We start from the raw sequence: 13,191 nt of genomic DNA, 5'->3' as shown, positions 1-13,191 counted from the left end.
CTACATTTTTTAAGACTTTTGTAGTTTAAGATCTTATATATAAATCTTTGAACCATTTTGAGTTAATTTTTGTGGGTGGTGTGAGGTAAGGGTCCAACTTCATGCTTTTGTATGTAGATACCTAGCTGTCTTAGAACCATTTGTTGAGAAGATTCTTTCATACATTTAATGGTCTTGGCACCCTTGTCGAAAATCAGCTGACCACAGATTTAATGGTTTATTTTGGACTCAATTTTATTCCACTGGTCAGTGTCTATCCTTACACTAGTACCACTGTCGTGATTACTAAATCATGTTCAGATTCAAGATTGTTTTGGCTATTCTGAATCCCTTATATTTCCAAACAAATTTTAAGATGTTTTGTCAATTCCTGCAAAAAGGTAGCTGGGATATTTTAGTAATTAAAGAATTTATAGATCAATCTGGGGAGTACTGGCATACTCATGGTATTATCTTCCTATTCATGAACATGGGCTGTCCATTTATTTAGGTCTTCTTTCAACAGATTAGTTTTCACTTTTTTCCTAAGTATTTTTGACGCTATTGTACATGGAATTTTCTTAATTCCACTTTGGTTTCATTGCCATATAGAAATATAACTGATTTTGTATATTGATCTTGTGCCTGCAACCTTGAAAACATTAGCTCTTTTTGTGTGGACACCTTAGAGGTTTCTGTAAGATGATGTAATCTGCCAATATAGTTTCAATCTGGATGTCTTTATTTCCTCTTCTTGCCTAATTGCTCTGGGTAGAACCTCATGTACCATGAATAGAAGTGTCAAAGGGTAATGCTTGTCTGGCTCTTGATCTTAGGGTGGGTAAAGTTTTCAAGTCTTTCATCATTAAGTCCAATAGTTTTAAGGTTTTTGGTAGATACCCTTTTTCAGGTTGAAGAAGTTCCCCTGTATTTCTAGTTTGCGTTTATTAAGTTTTGAAAGGAACATTAAAAGCCTGATAAGAGGAATTTAAACATAGGACTCAAAGACATTAACTCACAAATTTCAATCTATACACACGAAAGCAGATAAAGGAATTATCTATCACCTGTGCTTACAACCTGAAAGGGGAATTACCTCACACAATGTTACTTTTATAGATACTGAGAACTGGTGAATGCCAGATGGGAGCTGGGTAGAAAAGATGAAGGGATTGAGTACAAATTGGTAGTTACAATATAGTCCCCTACTGCATAGGGAATAGGCAATAATAACTATGTATAGTGCCAGGTGGGTAATCGGGCGGATCACTTCATAAACTATATGTCAACACTATGCTATACCACCTGAAACTAATATAATAGTATTGAATGTCAACTCTAAGTGAAAAATAAAAATTAAAAAACAAAATATATTCCTCCCATAGTGACAGAATCCTGGATTTCTAGGTGAGAACCTAGTTTTCTCTATATAAGGAACACAAGCACCAAAGTGTTTAATGCTACTGCAATAGTAGCCGACTTCATCAAGGGTAAAACCTAAAATTGAGGCAGACACTGACAAATAGTCACAGATAATCTTCACCGAAACTTAAATAATATAGAACAGAGCTGATATTTTAATAACTGGTATGTTTTAATGTAACTTTAGGTCATTTAACAAATGCTTTTTAATGCCTTCTATGCTTAAGGAATTATTGTGCTTGATCTTCCCAAAGACCTGGTTTAGTCATTAATACAATTCTTAATGACTTTTGCTTCATGCTTGCTTCAGGGGCTACATCTGGGGCTGAAGAAAAGCATATATAGCCAAAGGGCTGTGGTTGGCCAACCCTGCTCTACACTTTGGTTTCTTCCAGAAGTGAACATAACAGTTATATCTCGATAAAGTGTGTACGTTTAGCAACCACCATTTTATAACCTGCAGAGAAACGGATGAACTTTTAAATAGATGGAATACTTCAATTTACAAAAAAGTGAAGAATTTACAACATCAGCCACTAAAAGAAACATACTGAAACCCAAAATCAGAATTAACTTCTATAAATTAAAAATTAAGTTATAGGTTAGTGAAATTATGGGAAATACTGTTAAAATCTATATGCAATTATGTTTATAAATATTCACAAAGTTATCAACAGTCCTACAACCTTATCTAGAAACATATATCAAGACTCATAATCTGTAAGAAACTAATTTGATGTTAAATTTAAGGAAATACTAAAAATAATTGAGGTATATATTTGATGCATGAGAAACTACCATTTGAACATTATTTAATATTAAATATAGTTTAATTTTAAGGTCTTTAATTTGTTAAAAATCCATAAATGGAAATTAGTTTGGATTGTATGACAGAGGAAACAATAAAACTTGTTCTCAAAGACATACCAATACATTTTCTTGAAACAAAACCTCAGCAAATGAGAATTTTCATACTGTGCACGGGAATAACTGAAACCTTTATTAGATATGGTTTTCCAATAACAATGTGAAAACTGGAATTATCAATTCAAAGAGCAGTGAAGTCTGAAATTTAAAAAAGTAGACTAAGTATTAGGTAAAGGGGATAAAAGGTAAAGGAAGACAAAAATGTTTAATACTATTCAATATCTCCCCTCTGTACACAATGTTGCATATATACAACTACTCCATTTTAATTTTATTGATTTTATATAATAGTGAAATCCCCTTAAGCAACCTAGGGTATACAGATGGTGTCCAACTTGGGGGGAAAAAAGTAGAAACATACTTGATTAACAGTTTTCACCTACACATTTTAGACAGACAATTCTTTTTTTTTTTGCCAAGATTTTCATAGTAAATTCATAAATATAGGAAATATTTTCACTCCTTCAGTGTTAAAATAGAAAACCAAACAGTGCCAACAATAGTGGCTTAATTATTGGCATACAAGAAATACACAACACCAATGGGTTTTCTTCATTATGCATTTTAAATATCAATATGTGCATGTTTTATTTTTACAGTTATAAATTTTCTAGTCTGTTATAGATAACAGGATTTAATATTTTTGAATCCATTGAGATGTTGCTTTCAATTTGAAATATTGTGTGTATACATGTATATAAAAAAATAACTCAATGTATGACTCATCTGACAGATGTTTAAGATCAATAAAGGCTTATTTTTGAACATGCAGTTTGGAGAGAGGGAAGTAAGCCAACCTCTCTACATTGTCTTGTTGCTGGCTTGTTTTTGCAGTGGTATCAATAGTGGTTTTTGGAGGGAACCATGTGCCTTCAGCCTATCTATTTAAGATCAGATACCACAATCAAGAGGGGTAAGGGAGACAGGGAAATGGGGGTAGGCAGGTGTTAAATGTCAAATTTTAAAAGTGTACATTCTGTACACTTTCTAGGTACAAGATAAAAACAGACCAGTGAGGAAAAAAATTTATAATTAGGAAAACACTGCAATCAAATCAAGACATAATAGCCGAATTAAGTTCTTTTAATAGATTGCATATATAGATGTTTAGCCATACTCTTTGATCAACTCTTTAAGAGTAGAACTTTATATCCAATTTACATGCTTCAAATATCACCTTTCTTGCTACGGTAAGGTCTTGTATCCAAATATCCACTTGTACACTGAGAGCTTTAAGAAAAAACAGGACACAGAGGGAGTTGCCATTTTTTAGCAGCAATGAAATACCACTAACCCCTTTTAACATACCGAATTCAAGTCACTATCAGAGGTGAGCGCACCACAAAGTCACCAGGTACAAAATTGCTAGTTCATTTTTAAATTAATAACTTGAAATTACCCCTGCCCCCCACCCCAATACATCCCTTCTTTTTATAAACAGCAACCATTTTGCTATTTTATACATAGGCTAGCAGGCTTGTTTCAATATGAAAGTGCTAATTCATTTACAGATTTCTTTTAATCAGTTATGTAGTGCTATAATAAATGTCCAATAATCTACATAGAAACAATCTTTGATGAAGGAAATGATGAAGACTGAATAAGGTTATCGATTACCTTATCTTATGTACATATGAAGAATAGATACCCAATGGTGAGGAAGAGACAGAAATCAGACAAATACTCATAGGTGTAAAAATTACATCTACCTTTGAGCTTATACTGTAAATGAGACATTTTAAATAGTCCTGTAACCCATGCCTATTTTTCCTCAGAAAAAGAAAAGCTGCCTTCATGACATCCCCTCTTGTTTCATATTTCCACAGTGTCACTTGAACTTTCAGTCAGAATCTTACTTTCTTCAAAAAATAAAGAAAATACCCCCCGCAAGTTTCCTCCCTCCCCCAAAATCCCTCTGGTTTCTTTTTCAGTGCCAAGTTGCATGATCAGGTCCCACCTCCTGGGTTTTTTTGTCCATCTATTGATCAATTAGTTTAGAGTATATAACATGAACCAGTTCTGGAACCACTACTAGGAGGAACACAAGCTCTTCACTACACTCACAAAGCAGGAAAAAAAGTGATAACTCAATTCATCCCTGGCGCCGGGCCTCCAAAATTGAAAGAGCTTGGCACAACTGGAGCACTGAATTTGTATCCTCCATGCTTCTCAATCATTTTGGATTCTAGAAAACAAATAAGTGATAGTTTAATAGAGCATTTTAACATTCTACTACTTTGGAGAACAGAAAAAATTAATAAACATTAACAATAGCTTCACTAATATTAGTTTCAAAGTTCTCTGTCCTGTTGTATTCTGTAGACTTCTTAGCCAACTTTTCATTTCCTATTTTTAAAAAAATCTTCGAATACCACATTTTGAGTTAAATAGGATCCAATTTCCAAAAGGAATAACAGCTAGTGAATCTAATGCAAGCAAATCCAAATATAAAAAAAACACTTTAGAAAGCTAGGCTTTTTTTATAAGGAGGACCCTTCTTTGAATATAAAAACCAGTTTGACTAATAATAATAAGACATAGAAAATTATTAGGCTAAGCTGTATCTAAAATGTTCTTTTTTGAAATGCATATTGACTGCAAATGTTTAAAGATGAAAAGATAATGTCTGTGATTTTTCTTTAATACACTTTTAAGAAAGAGCAGTTCTCATAAAAGTGTTTTACACTTTTAATAGGATTTTCAACTATCAAGCCATCACCATGAGCTTGAGCAACCTTCTTAAAGCTTCTGCATATTGAAAATAGTCTTCAGCTACACTTAGGATCAGTAAACTATAGTCAAACACATTAATTTCTTCATTTCTATTCCTTCAGGTTAGAGTGAACTCCTATCAACTGCAACAACTGTAACTTTTACAACTGTAACTTTTACATAATTTAAAATAATTTAATATAAAATTTTAAAGAGGTATCAAATCATTAATCGCATTAAACAGGGGTTGTGATCAATTAACATACCATGCGCTGCTCTTCTTTGATCGGCCAGAGTTGCTATATCCTGTAACTGTTTCCTTTGTTCTTCATTAAGACCATGAGTCAGAGCCTGATACCACACAGGATTACGATTTTGTATAGCTATCAAAAAAGGAAAGAAACAAGGGTGAAAAGGGCAACAATAAGAGCGGCCTGATAATTCCTTTCTATTCTATGCCCTGTACTCTACTCTCCAATACTAAAATTCTGACCTATTTTATATTCTCCCAATAATAATTTAAGTTATTTGTGAAACAAATGATGCAAGGGTAGGGGTGTGTGTCAATTCTGGGTTAGCTTTATGCCTCAAAAAAACGTAATCATTCTCATAATTCTTATCTCTTGTAAATAAGGATTCAAAGCCTAAACCATTCTTATATAATAAGTAACAAACTAAGGAAAGTTTAGAAATAGAATTAACCCAACCCCCTAAAAAGTTTCAGAGTTAAAGCAACTTGATAATAATCAAGGCTACTTTGGTTAATATTCTCAACTCTCGAAATTAAAAAACAAAAATCAGAAGCATTAAATAGACGCAAGAGATGAATGGTACAAAATAAATGCCTCATTTCTTTCTGCATTGTCTATTCAAAAACTGTTCTTAAATACATCTATTGTTCTTCCATAGAAAGATAGCTGTGCAGTAATGAGTTAAAATGAAAATGCTCATACATTATTACAGCCTAAAAAATGGTCAAACTAAATCTATGAAAAAGGGAGAACAAATTTTCCCAGCATGTCACAAGAGCACGTGTTAAAAACCTTACAATGTTCCACAAAAACATGCATAAAATAAACTGATGTATAATGGTAGCAAGTCTGACCATGTATTTCTTTCTTTCAATTAAATAGCTATACAAAGGGATGTGTGTGCGGTGAGAGGGAGAGACGGAGGGAGAGGTGTTCTCTATAAAGAATTTTTTTTAATGGGATAATTTCAAAAATGAAAACTGGTTTCCTCATGTACTAGGTTTACCCAGGTATTTGTGGGAAGTAAATCTGACATTCAGCTGCATGATTTAATATCTCTATTTTATTGCATTTACTGTGCATAGACCCTCTATTATAATCCCTTAATCCTTTAAGGATTAACACATATTTAAGTCTACAAAATACAAAGCCATGGACAAAAGCAAGTCAGCAGTTCTTGGCACCTTCATCAATTCTTGCTGCCTGCCATCTAGCTCAGAAACCATTTCTTTGTGTTTCTGCAACCTTGCATCAAAAGTGCTTTGTCACAGGTTTGGAAAACTAATCAGAGAATTTATTCTACATCAAAGTTCATAATGCATATGCATAGGAATAAATAGCACAACAGTTAACTCTAGGGGAAAAGAGTTTCAAATATGTTTTGTTGAAATCCAAATAAACAATGGTAAAAAAAAAAAACCCCAAACTGACACCTAGTATTCGGTAACCACATACACTGACACAGGAAAAAAGGACTCTAAGGCCATTATAAATAGTTAAATCCTTAACAGGTGTGGATTTGGCTGGGAAGAAAAGATACACAAACACATAAACACACACAAAGAGAAGAGTGGATACTTCTGGGGAAAGTTGGGAGGATAGAAATCAGAGGTGGGAAAGAATCATCCTTATATAAACTTTATGAACTATACTATCTTCCTAAAATGTGCATGTTTCAAAATTATATAAATAAAAGTAAAATAACAGGATGGAGAAAATACTCTCAAACTATGGCAACAGTAGAAATAACTTTACTTTGCCTAATAATCTTTAATCATATTCTAGTTTGGGTTTAATATACTCAAAATTGCTTTAAGGAACATAAGAACAGACTGCTTCAGGGAAACGATCACAAAGAGGTATCTGAATTACATATAACAAATTGACTTACTCTGAAATATAGCTTTAAATATCTGATATTCATCAACAGGGTTATCTTCATCATCAATGATTGTGGAATAGCCTTCCAGAGCAGTCTCCTCTGCATCATCTTCTTCCCAATCTTCATCATCTCCATCTTCACCTGCTTGCTTAGCCAGAATCTCCAAATATTCTTGACCATCTTCATCAATGTCATCTTCATCACTCCCCAGTTCCTCTGGCAAGTCATAAAATAGGTGCTTTTGTTAGTACTGAAATGTTCTGCCACTCAACAAGCTGACAGTGATAACTGTCAGTAAATTACAAATGAATAAATTCAAGGAAGAGTTCCAGGAATTGGTGTTTAAGTACATATTCAGCAATAAACAGAAAAAAAATTCTCATTGAAATCCAAGAAACCCAAACACAATTCTTAGTATTAGAGGTTTAAAAAGGATTGCATAATACGAGATTCAGCACTTGGTGTGCTCTTGGCCTTATGTTATATACCAAACCAAACACCAACAGTAAAGTAATATAGTTTACGTTACATCCACAGAACATATTTTGCAATGTTTTTAAAGGCTAAGTTAATACATGATAAAAAGCAAAAATGGCAATAGCTGTCTTATTTTGGAAGTATTACAGTAATTTCTCTTAAGCAGCATTCAACCAATTTATATTCTTGTAGTCTATAGTGTTTTACAGGTAAATGTACTAGGCAACATTCAATTAATTTTATAAAGTGCAAAGATGCTTTGGTTTTAGCATTAATAAATGATAGATGTTTGCCAACACTAAAAACCATAAATGCCTAGAACTGCTTTATGTGTTGCAGATACAGCTGATGTTTCTGCCTTCACTGACCTTATACTAGTGGGAAGGTAAGGCGGTCTTTCTATGAATGAATGTGAAAACATTTGGCTATGATCCCACATTTCTTTAGAATGGCTAACAAGACAAGTTAAGTCCTGTGATATTTCTAACTAGGTAGGTTTGGCTTCTTCCATCACAAATCCCTTACCCGTTTCATCATCATCTTCAGCTTCATCATCATCATCACTATCATTCTCGTGTTCCGCATGGCAGGCATATGCTCTTTTTAATCCATTAAATAAAAGGATAAAAGCTGGCAAAATCTGTCCTGAAACCTGATTTAAAACTTGTGGTATTTGTTCCATATCAATAAGAGCACACAAGCCCAGAACACACATCTTTCTGTCATGTAACCTAAAAAATAAAATAATAAAGATTTCTTTTTTTTTTAATAAGCAGCATTCCTTACAAAGTTAAATAAACAATTATCCAACATATGTCACTTACCCCAAGAAACAATCAACATCATTAAGCCACTGGGTAATAAAATGATTTGTAACTGGTTCAACATTATTGGGGAAGCGAAGATTTTCTAAGGTGTTGAGAAGTAGGTGTGGATTATAATATAAAGCTGCAATGGCAACTTGCAGGCACATTGTTCGAAGTTCACTTGTCTTCACCTCTCTTGTCAGTCTCTCTAAAGCTGCTTCCACAAATAAGGGAATGCACTGTAAAGAAAGATAGCAAAATATTCCAAAATTATAAGTAACAGCAGTCTATCCTACCCATAGAACTTACTTGTGGCCTCAACTAACTGCTTTTCCCCATTAGATAATAGAATGAACAGTTTTTATTGTTGAGGCATTGCACTGGGAAATCTAATTTTAAAGGAAATCAAGACTTTACTGAGATATTAGAGCCTCACCACAATAGCAATCATGGATTCAAAATATTCCTATGGATTAACCCTACTGTGGTAATCATTACACAATATATACACATATCAATTCATCACACTCTTTATCTCCAACTTATACAATGTTATATATTTCAATTATATCTCAAACCTGGCAAAAAATTCCTACTGAAACTGACCACGGAAATTTAACAACTAAATTTATCTTACCGCATGCAAAGTGATAATGTGGCAAGCAATAGGCTCACAACATACTATGAAAAACACCTTAAGTCAAAATTTACCTTGCATAACAAGTAGCGATAAAACTTGCCAGTTGTATTTAATATATACATATTATTATTTTTTATTTATTTATTTTATTTTTTAGGTGAGGCAACTCTTGGTTGACCTCACAGATTGCAAGGACCTTGTCAGCTTACAATCCCTTATTTTTATTTTTCACATCTACAGAATATGGTCTTCCTAAGTGGTCTCCCATCCAAGTACTAACCAGGCCCGATCCTGCTTAGCTTCCAAGATCGGACATTATCGGGCTTGTTCAGGGTAGTATGGCCATAGACTAACATATACATATTAAACATCATCATATATTGGTTAAATTTTAAACCAACATTACCTAGGTATCATAATAAATAATAATGTACAGAATATGTAATAAATGGCCCGATGCAAGAAAAAAAAAAAAAAGGAAGGAAAGATTCCCTCTCTGAAGCTTCGCATACAAACAATTAACAGATAGCCTCACTAACCTGGTCGATGCCACGCCCTTTGCACTGTAGAATGATGACCTCTAACAATTTTGCTGCGTGACACTCTGCATCTTCTCCTGCAACTCCTGTAAGAACCTGATCAACACAATATAAATTGCAGCAAGGCGTCATGAAGCCTTTCAATCTGAGAATTTCTATCTCCTGTCCAGTTTCTGATTAAGAATATTTAAGATATTCTAAATTAGTATGAATGATTACAATATTCAGACTACAGTCTAAATAAAGCATCTGTGAGGATGTGGAGTTGTTTGTCTATCTGTCATATTCCAGCAACCTGGGATCTTGGTTTATGTAATTAAAGCAACTTCTCTGTAGTATTGTTCTGGACTATCGCATGTTGACAACCACTACCTTTTCATACAAACATGCCAAAGGACCTTCACCTTAGTTGAAGTACCTTACCTTTCTCAGTGATATCTGGCTCTTGTGTAAACAACTATACTGATATTGCTAGGAAAACCTTTACACAAGTCTCAAAATATAAAAAATACTGACCCTGGAGTGAGAGAGGAGGAAAAGGCAGCCTACTGATGGCAAATGTCCCCAAATAAGAAATAAAAAACATGGACTTGACCTGCTAGAGGACTCCAAGTGTTAAGGATAAGTGTTCTGGAATATGATGGTATAGATAATATCTATTTCCAGAGCAGTAACAAAACTAATATTATTGGCAATAAATACTGGAAAACATAACTAGATGATTATTTTGTAACTAAGTGCACAGAAAGGAACAATATCAACGAGGACAAGCACATCTAAAAATTTCACGAGCAAAATCATTTCTTAAATGCCTAGTGTTAAACAGCCTGCTACCTCTCAACAAGCACTGTTAGAAATTCAAATGCTACCATTTACATTAACTTTCACATCTATGAAGGGACCCCAATGAGTATTTTACCCCCATCTCTAGTTTAAAAAAAGTAGCATCCACCCTAAACATATCTTATGATTCTTCTAAGAAATGGCACTGTATTTTTGACTTTTAAACAAACCCTCGCATTTTACAATCTTGCTATTTACTACGTAATTATCGTATAGCCTTCATAAACCTACAGCCTCCAAGGAGTTTTCTTTATAAAACATCGCTAACAATTCCTGATCCTTTCAAAAATCTCTCAAGTTCTGGATTCTTTCTTTCTTTAGATTTAAAGCCTAGCAAAGAACTAAGTTAAGATAAACTCCAGACACTCTGAAACTCAAAAACATTTATAACTCCAATTAAATATCAGAGAGCAGACAAAAGAAAAATACTTGTCAAAACCATTGCTATGACATCTAGGAATCAAAGTCTTTAGTTCATAACATTTAAAGCCCTTATTCTGTCAGACCCATTAATAATATGTTCACCATAATGTGGTTATCATGTAGCTTTATAATTTCTACTTTTTATATTACCAGCCTCATATGTTCTTCTATTAAATTACCCACCTTTTTGCACATACTGTATATCATTTCAAGATACTTGGTATCAGACAGAAGTGTGTCTGTATCAACTGTCACATAATTATGAAGCAGAGGCATCATATCTGTATTAATAAAAATCATCAGTTAAATGTCTTTACTAATATAAATGCTTTGTTTTTGAAAAATTTCCTTAGAAAAAGAAATCTGGAATTGTTTTGTCCCTAACATTCACTTTTAAAGTATATTCATTTTTAATTAGATGTAGAAATGAACAATTACTAAAGTGAATTCCTTTATATCTAGTTAAAGCACAAAGATTACACAAAGACTGACTGGTGAGGTGGGGGGGTGGGAGAGGAGGAGCAAGAGAATAAGATATGAGTTAAAGAAAAAAATCTAAAGTAATAACTAAATCAAACTATGCAACAGAAAACAATGCTATGGGTCGTCCTTGAGCATTAACTAATACTGATAACTTACCCAAACAATGAAGCATTTAGTAATATTCAAAAGTATCTGTTCAACTGATATACAAAAAAAATGAATCAAAATGGGGGAAATCCTCAGTATTTCTATATTGACTTGACTTACCTGTAAAGTAATCAAAGCCATCTTGCTGAAAAACCTCAAACACCAGAGGCAGAAGCTGCCACATCTGTGGAGACACTTGTTGACATGTCAAACTATGTGCTAAAGAGAAGATCTCCTCATAGAATTCTAAAAGAGAACACTGAGTCATTAGGACAACGATTGCTGATGTGAAACAGCTGTAAATTCTTAGTACAATCAGAGGTATATACCTAAGACATGCTGTTGTAAAACAGTTCCAATGACCTGTAAGCAGATTCCCTCAAGCTGCTGGGTTATCTGAAAGAGAAGAAAAAAACCCATTATGAATTGCAGCACAATGAATGAATTACTAATAATATATAATGTAACTCACTGCATTTAACTATAAAGTCAATACTGTTAAGAAATCATTTTAAGTCTTTGCTTTGAAATGACTTATCTTATGATGCGTGAATCAACTTGGATTCAAATTTAATGAAATACCATTAAACTGAGGCAAACACAAGGAACAACAGGCACAGTTTACCTAAAAAGGAAAGAATAACTTCCTGGAAAAAAAATTAATTATGAAAATAAAGGAACCACAACCATTCTGCAGACAGACTTATATCTGTGTATAAATATAGATTTATTTGGCCCAGAAGTAATGAAAATATCATTGCCAGTGGCTTACAGAAAAATTATTTGAAAGAAGGCATTCCCACCACTCCCAATAATTAAGTCACCTCCATTTATATAATTATACTACATATGGCAAACCAGACCTCCAAGTCATACAAGACAGATAATACAAGCTCCTTTCTAATTGTCGGTATGGTCCTCAGTTGAAACCCCAGTCCCTGAATTCCATCAGAATGTTTAAAAAGGGGGAGAAAAAATAAAATTTACTAATCAGATATAAAAACAAAACATCCATCTCAAATACATATTGTTCTAAACACATTTTCAACTTTTCAAATATTGTAAACAACTGATCTGTAACCATAAGGAAGCTTAGCTATAGGGGTCTGCCTATTTCTAATTACAATCTAGAATACAAAAATAGTTTACTAAAATCTCATGTTACTTTTAGCAATTTGTAATTAATCTGAAAACAAAATTTATAAATATTAATATCTGCATTGGAATTATAAACACCAAATTCAGGACAATGATTACTTCTAAGGGAAGGGAGTAGTGAAATGGGATTAGGAAGTGGTACCCCAAAGGTTTCAATTATATCTCTCTGAAATTGTTTCTCTACTGGAAATAAAGTCTAAAGAATATACTATAAAATGTTAAAATCTAATAAATTTAGGTAGTGCATAATGGGTTGCTTATAGTTTTCTCTGCATATTTCTTTTGTGCATATTTTAAATAATTCTGTTCTTAAAATTCATGATTACATTTCTCATACCTGTCTAAAGGATAATGATAAAAGAAAAGTAGGAAGATAATGGTGATGACTGTACAACAGGTGTGAATGTACTTAACACCACTGAACGATATGCTTAAAAATAGTTGATGGTAAAGTTTGTTATGTGTATTTCATCATAATTAAAAAACAATTTTTATTAAAAAG

The 13,191-nt window shown here is 33.2% G+C and overlaps 1 protein-coding gene across 2 annotated transcripts in view; it reads right to left on the bottom strand.

Annotated features, from left to right (window-relative positions):
- Positions 1-2,212: 2,212 nt before the first annotated feature.
- Positions 2,213-13,191, bottom strand: part of IPO7 (importin 7) — a 40,723-nt gene continuing 29,744 nt past the window's right edge. For both annotated transcript variants that reach the window (XM_006905626.3, XM_025038872.1), the window contains 9 exons: positions 11,861-11,927; positions 11,652-11,777; positions 11,085-11,182; positions 9,636-9,731; positions 8,475-8,695; positions 8,176-8,381; positions 7,183-7,389; positions 5,307-5,423; positions 2,213-4,513 (listed from right to left, as the gene is read on the bottom strand). In XM_006905626.3, coding sequence (XP_006905688.1) covers positions 4,416-4,513; positions 5,307-5,423; positions 7,183-7,389; positions 8,176-8,381; positions 8,475-8,695; positions 9,636-9,731; positions 11,085-11,182; positions 11,652-11,777; positions 11,861-11,927 — 1,236 coding nt within the window. In that variant the 3' untranslated portion in view covers positions 2,213-4,415. The remainder of the gene's footprint in view (positions 4,514-5,306; positions 5,424-7,182; positions 7,390-8,175; positions 8,382-8,474; positions 8,696-9,635; positions 9,732-11,084; positions 11,183-11,651; positions 11,778-11,860; positions 11,928-13,191) is intronic.

Source organism: Pteropus alecto, unplaced genomic scaffold, assembly GCF_000325575.1.
Source record: "Pteropus alecto unplaced genomic scaffold, ASM32557v1 scaffold461, whole genome shotgun sequence".
NCBI classification, from domain to species: domain Eukaryota; kingdom Metazoa; phylum Chordata; class Mammalia; order Chiroptera; family Pteropodidae; genus Pteropus; species Pteropus alecto.
The sequence above is the reverse complement of the archived record's forward strand: the minus strand, read 5'-3'. Positions and strand labels throughout refer to the sequence as shown.